The following is a 15533-nucleotide window of genomic DNA, read 5'->3' as shown; positions in this document are numbered from 1 at the left end:
TTCTTCAGGGAGAAGATATTGAGAATTAAGCTCTCAAGTTGGTACTGCTACAAACCAATACCCTGCTGCCTCTTGCCATATAAAAATAAGGGTGTCATAGGACTGTCTATAAACCAGCCTGACATTATTAGCATTTTCTTACTGAAGCTTACTCATTGAGAAAGAAACGTCATAAAAACACACGCTGGCAGCATTGAAACAAAGGCCTATATATAGTGAGTTGTGATGAAAACAGATTCAAGTGGTCGCCTTTTCAGCCCTGTGTGGATCAAGCTGTACGAATGATTAAAGCCCTGATCCTGCAAGCAATGTGATACCTACATCATCCCTCTGAACACTGAAGTGGGATGAGGACAGCTAAAAGTTCAAGCATGAAAAATACTGAGAAGCATTTTTTTTCACTTCCCAGATCTTTACTGAGAAAGAGATATGTAAGAAATATGTTATGAAGACATGGTCCATATCAGTGGAGACTTGTCACAGTCCAACTACTTTTCTGGCTGACACAGATGGGTGCCTCAAGTGCACAGAAATGTTACCAGATAAAATCAGCTTGTACAGTGCAGTATGTAGTGAGCTGATTCGTGTATAAGCAGCAACCATGTTAACTGTTTACACATCACTATGTGAATTTTTGTGTTTGTATGTAGATATTTAGAATTCCAATTTGAAAACTTATATTCAAAACATCCCTGTGCGTATTTGTCAATCTTTACTGTAGGAAAACAGTATTCTGTATTATAATGCTAAATGCTTAATTATCTGACAAAATATTCAGCTTTCAAAAATAAGCTGGTACTATCAAAAATATTTTGATCAAAGGACACTGAACAGCCAAGCAGTATCAGTGTTTAAACTGCAGGGGGATGTTTGACTGTCTGTGTGAGAACAGGACCCTGCAATTCTAGGGAGAATGAACGGGTTATACAATTTGACTGCAACATGGGGAACCTTCGAGGGAGTTGCAGGACAAGGGAAGTTTTGTTTAGTTGTTTTAGTAAACTGACAGCCATGCAGTGTCATTCCTGCCCTCCCCTTTTTGAAATTGCTTCCTAATACAATTTCTGGATCTTTGCAATAGTATTTTCAGATTTTATAACAAAGGGTGGACATTCAGCACATTGTCGATGTATGCAAAGCCATGCTAACAAACCTCGTTTTCGTGTAGAAAACTTTCTATCTTAAGCCTGGCTTCCTTCATGGAAAGGCTTCTTTCTACATTTTATCCTGGGCCAATGGTAATAGATATTTCTCTTTGAAACTGGGTACATTAATACAGGATGCTTGTGCAGATTCCAGGATGCTATGTATCTATACACTGCCTGGTCATAAAATATTGTGCACATAATGTCTATTGCACCATGAAAGGACAGAAGATTATTCCAGGGCAGAAATTTCACCTATGAATATCTTGAACAGAAAATTATTATTTTAAAGTATAGACTTGACTAAATACTAAGCATAATTATTCAAGGCCAGTCTAATGCAGATATAAATATATTGAAAATGTAGGTTCTCTGCAACTGCCCTCATTTTAATAGGCTGAAGAAATAATTGATGGGCCCCTGGAGTAGATAACTACTCATAGGCTGAGTTGTTGCTCAACGAGAATCAACGGAACAGATGGGATATGAGGAAATCAAAGCAGTTTTGGCAAGTAAAGGATATTATTTCTTCAGGGTGTGCTTTCAACACTGTGCTGTGTAGATTTAGACTACAGGAGCTGTAAGCCTGGTAATGCATTTTTAGCTCTGTTTCCACCTGCACCTTTCCACTTAAGGAAAGGTCTTCTTGGTTGGTGTGTTCTTATTACTGTACTTGTCAGTTTGGTCATATTCCTCTGCCTTTCAGACCCGATTCCTGACACTTCAGACTGCTAATGTTTCTCTCTTTGTTCTTTTACAAAACAACATTCAAAACTAAGAAGCTGATTATGATTGGTATCTGTGTGACAGATAGAGAGGGGCAGCTGAGAAATACAATTTTGTCATGAAAACATTTTATTCTCCAGCAGATTCTAGAGTCTTGAGAGGCAGACTCAGAGAAAATATTCATGCATGACTTGCATGAATATATTCTTACCCCTAATAGATATAGGCTAGAGTATGTAATTGTATTCTGTAGAAACTGATTTCTTATCTTCCAGATAAGAAGTACTTCTTACTTCTAATGATGCTTAGCTACCTCCTTCTCAACTGCCTAAAACTACATCTGGCTTTTGTGACTCTAGCAAGTACATTTTCTGCCTCACTGGACTCTTCAAATTGCTTTTAAATCATTGTTTTCCCTGTTGCCGCCATTGTATTTGAGAGGGAATTTTTCTTCCCATAATAATACAGCTTAAACAGCTTTTTGTTTTTAAACAACTACTCATTAGGAAAACCTACCTGTCATATGGAATTACTGTCCTTATCACTCTCATCTTCTTGCATGATGTATGAATCCTGCTGATAGGCTTCAGAGTTGGTAATGGATAATGCTACTTCTAATGGCCTTTTCCAGCTGTAACCAGATTTGCAGTTGGTTTAACTGAAACGAAATAAGTTTTCAAGTGCTGTGAGGCAAATGAGTGGTGGATAATAATCCTGGCTTGCAATTTTGTAGCTGCTTTTTTCCCTAATGTCCATTTAGTGTTTTCTCAGTTGTGAAGACTGGTGGTTGAGCAGCTTTCAGGCTTCCAGGCCCAGTCCTTTTCTGTAGAGAAGAACAGGTAAAAATGGAAGTTCTCTACACAAATTATGACTTTTTTAAAACGTAGTTTCTTTGTACCTCTTCAACCTTTCATTAATAGTTACAATAAAATGCATTTAGTCAACAGATTTAGAGAATATGCTTGAGGAAGGTAATGTGATGTGTAAGAATTGGTGTGGATGTTCTGGACAGGGCTGAATGGGAAGAAGCTAAGGCTGAAATATTAATGGGAGAGTTCATGTATAAAAATGGAAGAGTAACAGTGTGGAAATAAAAGCGATGAAGGAATTAAATCTCTGAAATAGATTGGAGGAAAAAATCAAAGAATTAATCAAAGGAGTAAAGAAAATAAAATTAGATCTGAAGAGGATCATCTTTGGCCTACAGTAGGAGATAAGAAAATGTTTGTACAGACTGCATTTTGTATGAGATGTAACTGGTTATTGCAGATATTTTCAGGGCTCATTCTTGTGAGGCTTTTGTTACTGTAGGTACTGGTAAGAGATACAGCATCAGCAAGCTTTTCAGGACAAAGTTCCTGAAAAGAGGTGCATGACTGGCATCTGTTAAAGAGGAAGAGGTAGGGGGAAAAAACTTCAATGCTTCGTATAGCTGGCTTGTGCAGGAAAATAGGCACAGCTTTGGCTTACAAGAGCTGCTAGAGATGCTGTTCTCCTCGCCCCCCGCACAGTACATGGAGCACAGTATTTTGCTGTCATAAACTTGCCATGTGCAAGCTGCAGAGTACCTGACTGCCTTCATATTTCTGTTCATGGAACAATTTAGAGTGAAGTGTTTGAGATCATGTAGTCCAGCTTGTTCAAAGCAAGCCTAACTTTGGTTAGATCAAGAAGCTCAGAGCTCTCTACTGTTGTATTTAGAAAATACGTAAGAATGGGAATTCCAGTCTGGTAGACAACCTGCCCTTCTGTTCCACCATTGTTATTGTTAACACTTTTTTCGCCTTACTTTATTGGAATTTCTCTTATTATTGCCTCTTTTCCTTTCTCTGCTCCCCACTAAGAAACATCTGGCTCCCTCTCCTCTCTAGCTCAATAAAGGTGGCTGAAGATGGCAATTATTTCCCTTCACCTGTTCCACAAATTGTAAAAATCCCATGTTCCCTACTTCTCCTGCATCAGGTATTTCATCCCCCTCATCGCTGACTCCAGACCCTCATCACACCCCATGGACTTGCTTCAGCTTTTCAGTGTCTTTCTTCTACTGAGAGGGCCCCAAAAAATGGACGCAGTATTGCAGGTACAGCCTCACAAATGTTCAACAGAGGAGAACAATCACTTCCCTTGAATTGCTGTCTACAGTCTTTCTTACTAATGCAGTATGCCCCTCACAGTGCTAATTCCCTTCTAGGTGTCTGCATTTGCCTGTAACCAGCAGTTTTTCATAAGCAAAAGTATTCCAAAGCAGCTCTATTTCCATGTGATGATCACTTTATACATATAAGACATAAGACATAGTTGACATGAAATGTTTCTAGTTAAGGATTCACCCTGTTTATGATGAATAAAAACATGTGGAATAGAAAATGATTGCTCTCATAAAGTTTCGAATGTACTAGCAGCAAATTCACTGGGGAGTCGTGCACTGTAAACAAGTGGAGCTCTTCCTGCAGAGCCAGCTGTTTGCTGGTTTGCTTAGTGCTGAAATTTGTGAAACACTGAAGCTCTGTTTGTAAATGGCTGGTTTTGTTATGGTTTTTTGGGTTTGTTTTTTTTTAATGCTTAGGAAAAGATGTTTTTGTTGGAATGTATCTTCTTATGTGCCTTAGGCATGGAGGAAACACAGAATTTTAAAGGAAAAGTAATCTGTATTTCTTCCTGAATATAAGAAATAAATTGAAGCTCTGCATGTTTATTACTACAGTGTGTACTTTGGAGATCATGCTCTGAGCTCTAACATCAAGACGTGCATCTTTCTATATGAAGACCAAATTTAGCATTCTGGTTATCAAATAACTTAAAGTATAGCTCGGTATTTGAAAAGTTATACTAAATACTTTTTGCTCCTTTGTAGCTCTACATTCTTTAAATATGATGAAGTTGGAATTGGTACATGCAGGGGCAGCATGTATGTTACATGTATTAAGCTCTGTGCATTAGATGCACAGAATACATTTGAATAAAACTGGTAGTGGTATTGGTGTTAAATCTTTTTATTTCCTTATAATACCCATGTTCATTTCATATTTCTCTATTTGTATTTGTTTTTATTTCAAATTAAACTAAAATCCTTACTGCTAATTGATAATGGAAAGTGACAGATCTCTTTGGGTGATCTTTTTTATATTTTTGCTTGCAAATACAGTACAGATATTAAAAGAAAAGACACAAATATGGATCTAAACCAAACAAGAAGACTACATTCCTGAGGTTCTTAACAGTTTACAAGTACTGAGCTACTTGGCAGATCCTGGGATACTGAGTAGTAGTGCAGTGTTTTGCTCGAAAGTGGACCAACAAGACAGCCACTCAATTGCTCTGGGATCCTCTTGCATGGATCCCTGTATCTTTCCCTCAACTGTAAAACTGCACAGATTTTAAATGGAAGTAGGTTTTGGGGTGCAAGAGGATATTCTTCTCTTGCATACCAAACAGTTATGTATTCCCTAGTATAAATGAGAACTCTATACCCAACAATACCTTCCTAATGCTAAAGATAGCTTAGAAAAGGTCAAATCTTACCATAAAGTACCTGAACCACTGAGGGCACTGGAAGTGTGGCTGCTAAACTGAGATTATAGGCTAATGCCTTAACTCATGTCTCTGCAAGATGGGATAATGACATTGGGATAATGACATTGGCATTCTTTGTTAGGTGCTCTGGCATTCTGCAGGAGAAAGATGTTTGTGTGTGTATAATATATATATATATGAATGGTATGTTGTTCCCATTTTAAAAGACTATTTCCTACATTAAAAATAACTGTGTTACTCCAATCCACTAAACACTGTATTTGTATTAGAAGGACAGAGCTAACTTTATTAAGTTGATGAAGGGAAGCTGTTAGGTTAGGTGATAAAGTTCATATGCACACGCACAAACGAGCACCGGAAACAAAGGCAGGGGAGGGTGGAGGAGCTAAAATAATACCCTGCCCCAGCTATTCCCAGGCCTGTCACAAAGCCATCAGCCCATCAAAGTCCCATCTACACAAGCCCAGGGGCACAGAGGCAGGTGGAGAACTGAAATTGTCTGGATGTGACAAGGGGACACCCTGTCCAGGCCCTTCCCAGGGATGTCCCAGGAGAGCCTTAGCTCCATTGTCCAGGCAGGAAGCCCATTATATTGAGCTAACACTAAAACATGTTTTGGGCTGAGGGGAGTTATTGCATAGCACTATGAGACACATTAGGGGATGCAGGGGAAGAAGCTTATTATGGGATATTTGAGGGAGGAACTAAAGATGGAGAAAGGGCTGAATGTAGGTGATCTGAGGAAGAAGTGTGGGGAAGATAGCAAAGTAAGGGGATAAAAGGGCCAGCTAGGTATAAATAGTTTGCTGTTAGGAATGCCATGTTTCTGACCAGTACAGTCTATTGTATCTTCATATTGAACTACATTCTAACTCTTTCCTGGGTGAAGGATACGCTGTTTAGCCTGTATGGGGGGCTCTGAGTGTCAGCAACTGAAGTGAAGACAGTGCATCAGAGGGCCCAGGTGCCTGTGATGCCAGCACCAGGAGAGACCTGAGTGAGAGCACTTATGTGCCAGTCATAAGAGAGGAACTGTGAGTCACAGGGGCCTGTGTGTCTGTTGTGCCAGCAACCAGCCTGGGATCATGGGCCAGAACACCCATATGCCCAGGTGCCAGCAACTGGAGACACCACATGAGTGAAACCACATGCCAGCCCCTGGGGCGGGACAAGGAGTCAGACCTGTGACAGTGCCAACAGCTGGACCAAGTGCAGGTGTGCAAGTGTATAAATGCTATCAGGGATCAAGCCGGACTAGCTGTTGAGCCTTATAGATATATATTTACAGGTCTTGCTAGCAGACCTCTGTCCTGTTCAGCCAGAGGGGAGTGGGATGAGCCTGTTGATGCTGGCTGTTTCTGTGAGTGCTCTGCATGTCTGTGATCTGCGTGGCCAGCTCCATCCATGTGATATGTGTAGGTGCTTTACTTACGTCTTCAGCCTTGCTACTGGTTGAATCTGGGGAGAGGAGCGGCAGCAGCCTCACTTCTGTCACGCTGTTTCATCAACATGACATATTTTCTCCTAAAAAAAGCAAGCAAAACTTAGGCAATACTGGAAAAGTTGTACTTGCTCAGAGATAACTCCTGTAAAGGCATTTTATTCACTGTACTTTGTATTCTAAGAACCTGGCTGCAGCAATTCTTAGAAGGCCAAAGCAGCCCTGCCATCAAATTATCAGTTTTAAAAAATAATAGTTATAACAATAATATTCCCATTTACCTCATGGAGATATTTTTTCAAGGTATTTATAGTGAGTAGGTAACTCATGTTCTGTCCAAAAGCTGCAAGATGTCTAAGCATCCCTTTCCTTAATATAAGGAAACGTACCAACTCAGTTGACTCCAGAAGTATTTCCAGAAGTACTTTAATGTGACAGTGATCTGATATAAAGACTGAATGGCATCTTAAAACTGAAAAAAAAATGCTCCCAATATTGTTTCTTTGGTGACCAATGATTCTAAAGTAATTGCACTAGAAAAACAATCCCTTTAACATAATCATGCTAATATGGCTAAATGTAACAATTGGCTGTCTAGAATAATTCAGATAAAAACTTGAATACATGATTCTGTAATTAAAGGAAGACAGTATTTTGGAAAATGCCATCAATGGCTTCTTTATGTCTAAGCCGCTGCTACTAAGGCTTTTCCATTTGGCAAAAACGGATTTTTCCCATGACACTTAAGGTCCTTAAAATGATTTATTTTTGCATTTGTAACTATTTGCTGAAACAAGCCATTATTCATATCCTTTATTTATGTGGAAAAGAACAAATGATCTGCTCGTCATAAACATCTTCAAAAAAAAAAAAGAGCCATGTGATGACAAATTAGGATGAGGAGTTGACTGGATTAGGATTTGCTGTTTCTTTTGTGTTGGTTTGTTGGTTTTCTTGCTGATTTTTCTCTTTTGTGGATCAGAAGAGAAAAAAGCAAGACTTTTATTCATCATTCTAAATGGCAATTGTGTATGGTTTATGTATATACATATGTACATAAAACATCTATGTACATTTATGTTTTATGTACATAAAACATACAGAAAAAGACTTGGCTACAGTTGAAATATTAATTTGAAATTTAGTCAATGTGAGATTGTCTCTCTAAAGGAAAAACAATTTGTTAAACTGATGTTAACTTATACCACACTTTGGAATCAATTTATCTTGTAATATCTGTCTATTCAATTTATTCTTGGTTAGGTATTACTGACAGTACTGGTTAAATCACACTAAAACACTACAACCTAGAGTGTATTTGAATGCATCTTGGTAACTAAGATATATTTTGATTCATAAACCAACTGGTTTTGCTTTGCATGTGGTAAAGTGACTATGAGGTTCGTAGGAAACTGACTCATAACGGAAAGCTTTCTCCAGCATGCCCTGTAGCAAAGGCACAGTTGCCAAGAAGTTATCTGGGTTCATTTCCATAGCAACCAATCAATATAACTGTTTATTTTCGAAAGGCCTTGCACTTGAACTAAGAATCTTATAAACTTCAATATTACTGTTTAAAGTTAAATGTTCTGATTATTTGACCTTTCTTGTCAGCACAAGGGGAATAACTTGCTGGTGCTTTTCTTTACACAAAGATTACATTCATTAAAATATGTCAATTTTTCTTTATATAATGGAATTAGAACTGTTTGGTGGAGTTGGGGCAGTTGCTTGGGTTTTTTTTGCAGATCGTGTTCAAATATTTCAAATATCTTGTTTTTTTGAAACTGTGTGCCAGTGTTACACTTTTTTGATGTTCTTATGGGGAGGAAGGGGTATTCCTGGTTTTACTTGATTTTATTTTTACAAGAATTAAAGCATCAGTATCTATAACTGAGGCTTTTTTCTTGTAAGTTTTACTTTCTTGTTTGTAAATACTTAAAATCCTGATCATCCTATTTAATGGTTATTAAATTATTTGCCTGAATAAGCCCTGACCTCTGACATGAGTAGACTGAGTCTTCCAAAAGCGTAGTGGTTTTGTGCTATCCACCTTACTTAAACAATGTTATACATACAGTGGTATTGGTATGTTGAAATCAAAATCCTTGAAAGTTTCAAGGACACATTTCTCAAGCAGATGTTACTTACATTTATCTCATATTTACAAGCAAAAATACATTTAATGTTCACTAAAACATGTTTTACTATAATGTTAGCGATGTCAGGAAGACTATATAACTCTACGATATAAAGCTGCTTTTTACAGCAAAACTGTAGTTTGCTGTAGAGGTAGAAAGCTGTTCTGATAAGCAGAAACTGTAATACTGAGAGTTGCACAAAGATTTTGGCACATTATTTTGACCCTATGAGTTTGCAGAAACTTTTTTTTTTGGTAGGAAAAAATATTATTACTCAGTAACTGGAAGTGTTACAGATGTGAAAACACTAGAAGAACTTGGCAAAATGATGAACAGGAGGAAATGTGATTCTGTTACTGGTAGTCCCAGTGGTATCTTAGGTGATAAGGGAAGGGTGGTAAGGGCGATGACAAGTGTCCTACTTGTATGATGAACAGATGATATAAGAAGGGATTTTCTGACCTTTATGGAAGATAAGTGAACACTTCCCATCTTGTATCATTGTTTTATAGCCTTATAATTAATAGCAGAAAATCTACATTGCTTCTAGTTTCCAAAAGGACACTCAAGGCAAATTGTTTTGCAGATATTACTGGATGCACAGTAATGTGCAAATGCAGGCTCCCTGTGGATTCATAGCCATAGTTGGTATGCCTTGATCTGAGAGCAGAGGCAGAATGCAGGAGAAGGTTAAGTCAAAGGATTAAGAATTCTTGCTTTTTGAAACTTAATAAAGGTTTGTATAATTGCATGTATTTCAGTATTGATTGATTATTTCTAGTAAGGTTTAATTTCTGTAATTCTTCGAAGTCCAGTAGGACAGCTGCTCCAACTATCACTTTGCTTAGGCAACAGCATTTTTAATTATCCTCTTAATGTAGAGGTTTTTTAAGTATAGCAGTGTGTTAAAACTGGGATTCTTACTCTGTGCTGAAGCTAGATATAAAATCTCATTCTGGGATTTTTTTTCTGTCTATGTCTTTGGGGTTTTTTTTTTTGAAGAATAATACCGGTGTGCCAAAACCTAATGGGTTCAGTGATAGAAAACTTTGACCAACCATATCGTTTAGTTAATTTGCATTCAAGTTCACCTTCTTGCTCGGTCATTTTAGTCCTACAAGCTCCTGAAAGATAGGGTGACTAGCAGCAGGGTTGAGACCATGAGCAACTCTATTGTCTCTCACTCTCAATGCAGTCTGCTGCATCTAGTGCTCACAAGAGGACATTAGTATTGCTTCATAAGCTTCTAGCATTCTCAGTCTATCCTGATGGAACTGCTGACAATCAAGTCAGAGTACTTCTTGGTGACTTAAGATAGTGACATAAATATCCCTTCTCTGTCTGAAGAAAAAAATTGTAGCTAGACAGGTCATAAAAAAGGTTTTTCTCCTTTTTTTTCTTGCTTGTGGTAAAACTTTTTTTGACATTCTATTTTGTTGTTGGGTTTGGTTTGGTTTTAGGAAAAATTGTTACTTAGGGAAAAAAAGAACTTAAACTCAATTCTGAAGATTTCATTTCTAAGTTACTTTGAGTAAGGTTGGACCATTGTCATCTGCAGAAAAAACAAAGCACAGTGTCCTCAGGAGTTGTGTTATCTTTAATTACAGTGTATGACACCTGCAAATATGCAGACCCTCAATACCCCTGCACTGGGATAGCTGCGTTCTGCTTGACAGTGGGTATCTACTTGACTATTTTCTTTACCTGAGAGCTGAGCAACTGTCACATAAGAGCTACAATAGTTAATCTTAGGCCTTTTAAGTGTAAAAAATATTAGCAGTTATCAGATATTCCTTTAAACCCTTTAGGGTAGTATTTTATTTGATGACTTCTTGCCTGAGCCTGTTTCCAGTAGAGGCGCTATGTAACTATTTGTAATTTGCTTTTTTGGAATTCTAGTTCTACTTTGGGTTTAAATAATTCATATTTAAATAACTCACTGGCAGTTTGGGATTATTTTTTTTTCCCCAAAGCACAGGAAAGTTTACAATGTAAAACATAACAGATAAAAGGTAGCTCATGGTGTACAGAGCCTCTTCCTTTTCAGTCACATGCTGGAATATGACTCAGTGTTGTGTCATCAGAATCCATTACTCTGTTGTGGTCATTAAACTGACTCATTGTACTAGTTTATTCCTACCTTGGGAAGTTACGGTGCCTGGGACCAGTGTTGCTGGCAGTCTCACCAGCACAGCAAATCAGAGCTTCCACGTGAGCCTTGCAATTCATCATTTTTCCATGCATGTGGTAAACTCCGACTCCAGCTAATGTAACCATAGAATTCTTCCTCTGTTAAAGATGTCAAACTGTCTCTTTAATAATAAGCTGCTGTAAGAAGTTAATACAAATCACAGGAATGTATCTATTAGGAAAAATGGCAGAGAATGAAAATATGGGAAGACTGTACTTAAATGACTAGAGTGGTAGAAGAAATTATCACAGTTTCTCCACAGTTCCAAGTACTGAGTTTAGAAATGTGGGACTAGACAAAAACTTCTGATCATTGAGGCAGATCCCTCAAAATCACAGTTCTTATGTCCTCTGCTATTGACAAACTGACCAATCTTGTCTTTAAATACAGTAGGATTTTTTTTGGTCCTACTTCCCTTGTTTGAAGGCTGTTCTAGAAACTTGCTCTGTGGTTTGAGACCTTGTAATTTTCAGTTTTAAATGGGTGTTTGGTTATGCCTTATTTTGGTCCTAACTGCTTTTCATTTGACTAATGTTACTTGGTCTCTAAATGTTTGAATCACTAGTGTATTTTTATTATATATAATTTATTCTCATAAGGTACAGGAGTTTTCTAGTTGTCCTCCCTGTACCCATTCATTTTGGAGTCTGTTCTTGGTCAACCAGAGTTACTCAAACAGAATAATGTGTTCCATTTGAGACTTATAAAATAACGTTAATGTGGCTGAAAGCATCTTCCATTGTGCCTTTTCTCAGCTGCATCATACTATCATGTTGTAATCCTTCTGTGATAAACAAATAGGTTTAGATATTACTTGTCTTATTCTGCTCTCAAACGGCATGGTTCCGGTATGTACCTGAACTTCTTGTTTGCCCAAATGCATTGATTTCTATCTGGTTATAGTACAACATCTCCTTTGTACATTTCCAGGCCTCAAAGTTATGTGGTTCTGCTTGTATTGTACAATTCTCTGTATTGAAAAAATGCTTGTCAAATACAGTATCTTGAGTACATTCCAAAGCTCAGCAGCTTGGAAGACAGTGCTTGGGAGCTAATGTTCGAGAAGACTTCACTCACGTGAAGCAAACTGGAGAAATCATGGTCCCATTCATTTGCAAAAGCATATGGCTGTTGAATTTTTCTGTAGGTCTAATACTCTGGTCAAGGTTTGACAGAGTTATTAGTCTTGCTACACAAAGAGAAGAATGAAGGATGATGATTCAGGCCATGAACTGATTTTGCATGACATGACTACTCTACAACCAGTGCGTGTTCTTGAGCTGTTCTATTGCACTTTATGATCCTGAATGTATAAGCAAGTAATATGAAACATATGTTCTCTTCTTGCAGGGAGGTGGTACAGGCAAACTGTGTCCGCTGGAACAAAAAGTTCTTATTTATGTGTAAAATCAGTGCCAGTGCCACAACAGGGATTTTGGATACTTGCATTTGCAGGGTGTCTGTACGGAAGGTAGGTAGCTTTTTTTTCCCTTCTCTCCTCTTTTCCTGCTCTTTCTTCACTTGTTTTGGTTTAATTTTTAAATGTCTGATAAACTTCATAAGTAAATTTTAGCTGCAATCATGTCAGGTATTCTAATAGAAATTTCATGGTATTCTTATTAATTACCTTAGTTTGATTAATTCATTGCATTTTTTTTCTTACTGAAAGAAACACTTATTCCAGCAGGACAGCAAAATAATCACTCATCAGTCTTTATGAAGTTAGCCCTTGGCAGGTACTTCTAGCAAGCAGCAGTAAACTTAGAAGCTTTGAACTATGCTAAGTACCAGAATTCTTATTTAGCATGTCCTGCCTTTGGGGCTAGACTTTATAAGAGCCAAATACTGACTGGCATCAGGCACTCATCCTTCTGCCTCTCTGCAAGATCACAGTCTCCCATTGGCCTGCACTGAGAACATTACTAATACTAAGTTCTAAATGACAGCAGTACAGCCTAGTGTATGTTGAGCTATTTTAAAATGAAGATTAATATTTGCTTTTCTAAAAAAAAAAACAAACCAAACCAAACCAAACAAAAAATCCAGTCAGTATCTTTAATAGCTTAATGACTTGTCTTTTTTTCTCTTTTTTCCTAGGAGTTAAAAGGAGGAAAGGCATATGCAAAGGTAAATTGAGATGTATTTAAGTAAATTGAGATGTATTTAATTTTGCCTACAAATTACCCTTTCTTTTTTATAATTTTATGTCCTTTTAAAGCAATTCCAGAATACTACTCTAATACCCATGACTTCATTATGTGCATTATAGTGACACAGTGGTGTTGGAACTCTCAGTGTGTTTAATAAATATATAATAATATTATACCACCAGAATGTTTTTTATAAAAGTAAACCCTTCTGCATCTGTTTACTTTTAAAAATAAAGAAAACTCTCCTTCTTCTTGTTCTCTCCTGAGACTGAAAATACAATTACACAGAATTTGACACTCAAAGTTTGTTTTCTGCTTTTTGCCATGGGCCACTCCCATTCAAGGATATTTTCTTACTCATATTTGAGAGAAACTGCCATTGGTGGTACTCAATGCTGTGCATGTAACAAGTACAACTAATACACTTATTACTAACTTTGTAATTTTCTTTTAACAGCTGGGATTTGCAGACCTAAATCTTGCAGAGTTTGCTGGATCGGGAAATACCACTCGTCGATGTTTACTGGAAGGCTATGATACCAAAAATACAAGACAGGATAACTCCATTCTCAAAGTAATTTGTTTTCTTTATGATACTTAAACTAATAAAACAGAGAACAAGTGGTATTATTAAACACTTAATGAAATTTAAAGCATATTTGGTGAACCTCTTTCTAGAAGGAATACTATTTAAAGTAAAAACATCAGTGTTATTTAGAGAAAATCATTAAAATCCATGCAGTCAAAACAGAATTTGTCCTACTCTTTGTAAAGGAGCTGGATAGCTGTAAAAGAAAAGCTTTCAAAAGGTATTCATATTCCAACAGGAATTGAAAAAAGAAATAGGGAAGTAAGATGAAAAAGTTAATACATTCCTATATGTGTAGTGTATATATGGGCAACTTCCTGTGCAGCTTTCTAAGAGTGAATCTCTGAATTGGCTTATTTGTGTATAAGCCAGCTTCAACACCTCAATGACTCCTGGAACTTTCTGTTTTCTATTTGATAGTAATGAAAGTAGTAACTAGGGAGCATTGTTGCAAGAAACCCACCCTGCCATTCTCTCCCATTAATTCAGGGATTTTAAAAAATGGATAAAGCTGCATAAACCTGAAAATCATTACATACAGAATGTTACAAGTCAACATTAAAAAAATTTCCTTTTCCTACCAAGACACTAGGATTAATTTCTCACACTACTGAGCACACTGTTGAAGCATGTACTTTGTGATTTCTCTAAGACAGACTTAGACTTTTTCCAGAAAACACTTTAATGGATGGCTTTGACCCAGCTAACAAGCCTTCTCAATGAATTGTTGTCCTGTGGCATTATTTACTCTTTTGTGGTTTTATTTACCTCTGGTGTTAGCACAACCAGTTCTTGTTTGCTAAACACTCTCAGCAAAGAACATATTTCAGCGCTCACTATTTTAAACAATATTCTGTTTGCTCGTTAATCTTTTAGATTTCCTGTCTATTTTTCCCTTGAAGCCATCTGAACTACTAATGATTCTAAAATTCTTCATCTATGTATCTTTTGCAGAATCCTGTATGTGCAACTATGTGACTTTAAATGCTATCTTGTGTTGTTTGCATGTGTACTAGGAAAAAAAAAAAAGCTTTTTTTTGCATAAGCGTGTTTATTTGCATATGTGAGGATGCCATTTTGTTTTATTTAAATGTAAGACTTGTGGCAAGTGTAAAGTAGTGACATGACCATGTATCACAGACCAATTCAATTTTTTTTCTTACGGTGGGTTTTTGTTTTCTTAATGTGTAGGTTTTGATCAATATGCAGCTAATGTCTGGAGACCCATGCTTTAAAATGTAAGTTTGTAAAAATTCTGTGTGGGATAATGTTTTGGTCATACATTCCATGTTCAGAATTATACCTCTAATTTGTATTATAAATAAATACAAATTTATAAATATTGAGTAATAGATTGTTAATATTTATAACATTAGTATTAATAATTATATGGAATAATAGATTAGTACTAATCTCTCCAATTTAACAATATTAAAAAAAAAACTACAAACAAATGGGATGGTAGCTGAATAATGGCTAACACGGTAAAAATACCAGTAGAATTGTCATAGTTCTCCTTGCTGCTAAATACTTAGTATATTTCCTAGCAAAGAATACTAGCCTGCACACCTGTAAATAAATAAATAAATAATGCAGAGAAAAACAGGGGAAACCAT

At 36.9% G+C, this 15533-nt stretch overlaps 1 protein-coding gene across 1 annotated transcript in view; it reads left to right on the top strand.

Moving 5' to 3' along the window:
- Window positions 1-12017: 12017 nt before the first annotated feature.
- Window positions 12018-15533, top strand: part of FAM102B (family with sequence similarity 102, member B) — a 10831-nt gene continuing 7315 nt past the window's right edge. Inside the window, exons 1-6 of the mRNA XM_010024973.1 lie at window positions 12018-12026; window positions 12179-12255; window positions 12529-12649; window positions 13276-13305; window positions 13786-13902; window positions 15109-15155. Coding sequence (XP_010023275.1) covers window positions 12018-12026; window positions 12179-12255; window positions 12529-12649; window positions 13276-13305; window positions 13786-13902; window positions 15109-15155 — 401 coding nt within the window. The remainder of the gene's footprint in view (window positions 12027-12178; window positions 12256-12528; window positions 12650-13275; window positions 13306-13785; window positions 13903-15108; window positions 15156-15533) is intronic.

Source organism: Nestor notabilis, unplaced genomic scaffold (genome assembly GCF_000696875.1).
Source record: "Nestor notabilis isolate BGI_N333 unplaced genomic scaffold, ASM69687v1 scaffold18332, whole genome shotgun sequence".
Lineage (NCBI taxonomy): Eukaryota > Metazoa > Chordata > Aves > Psittaciformes > Psittacidae > Nestor > Nestor notabilis.
The sequence above is the reverse complement of the archived record's forward strand: the minus strand, read 5'-3'. Positions and strand labels throughout refer to the sequence as shown.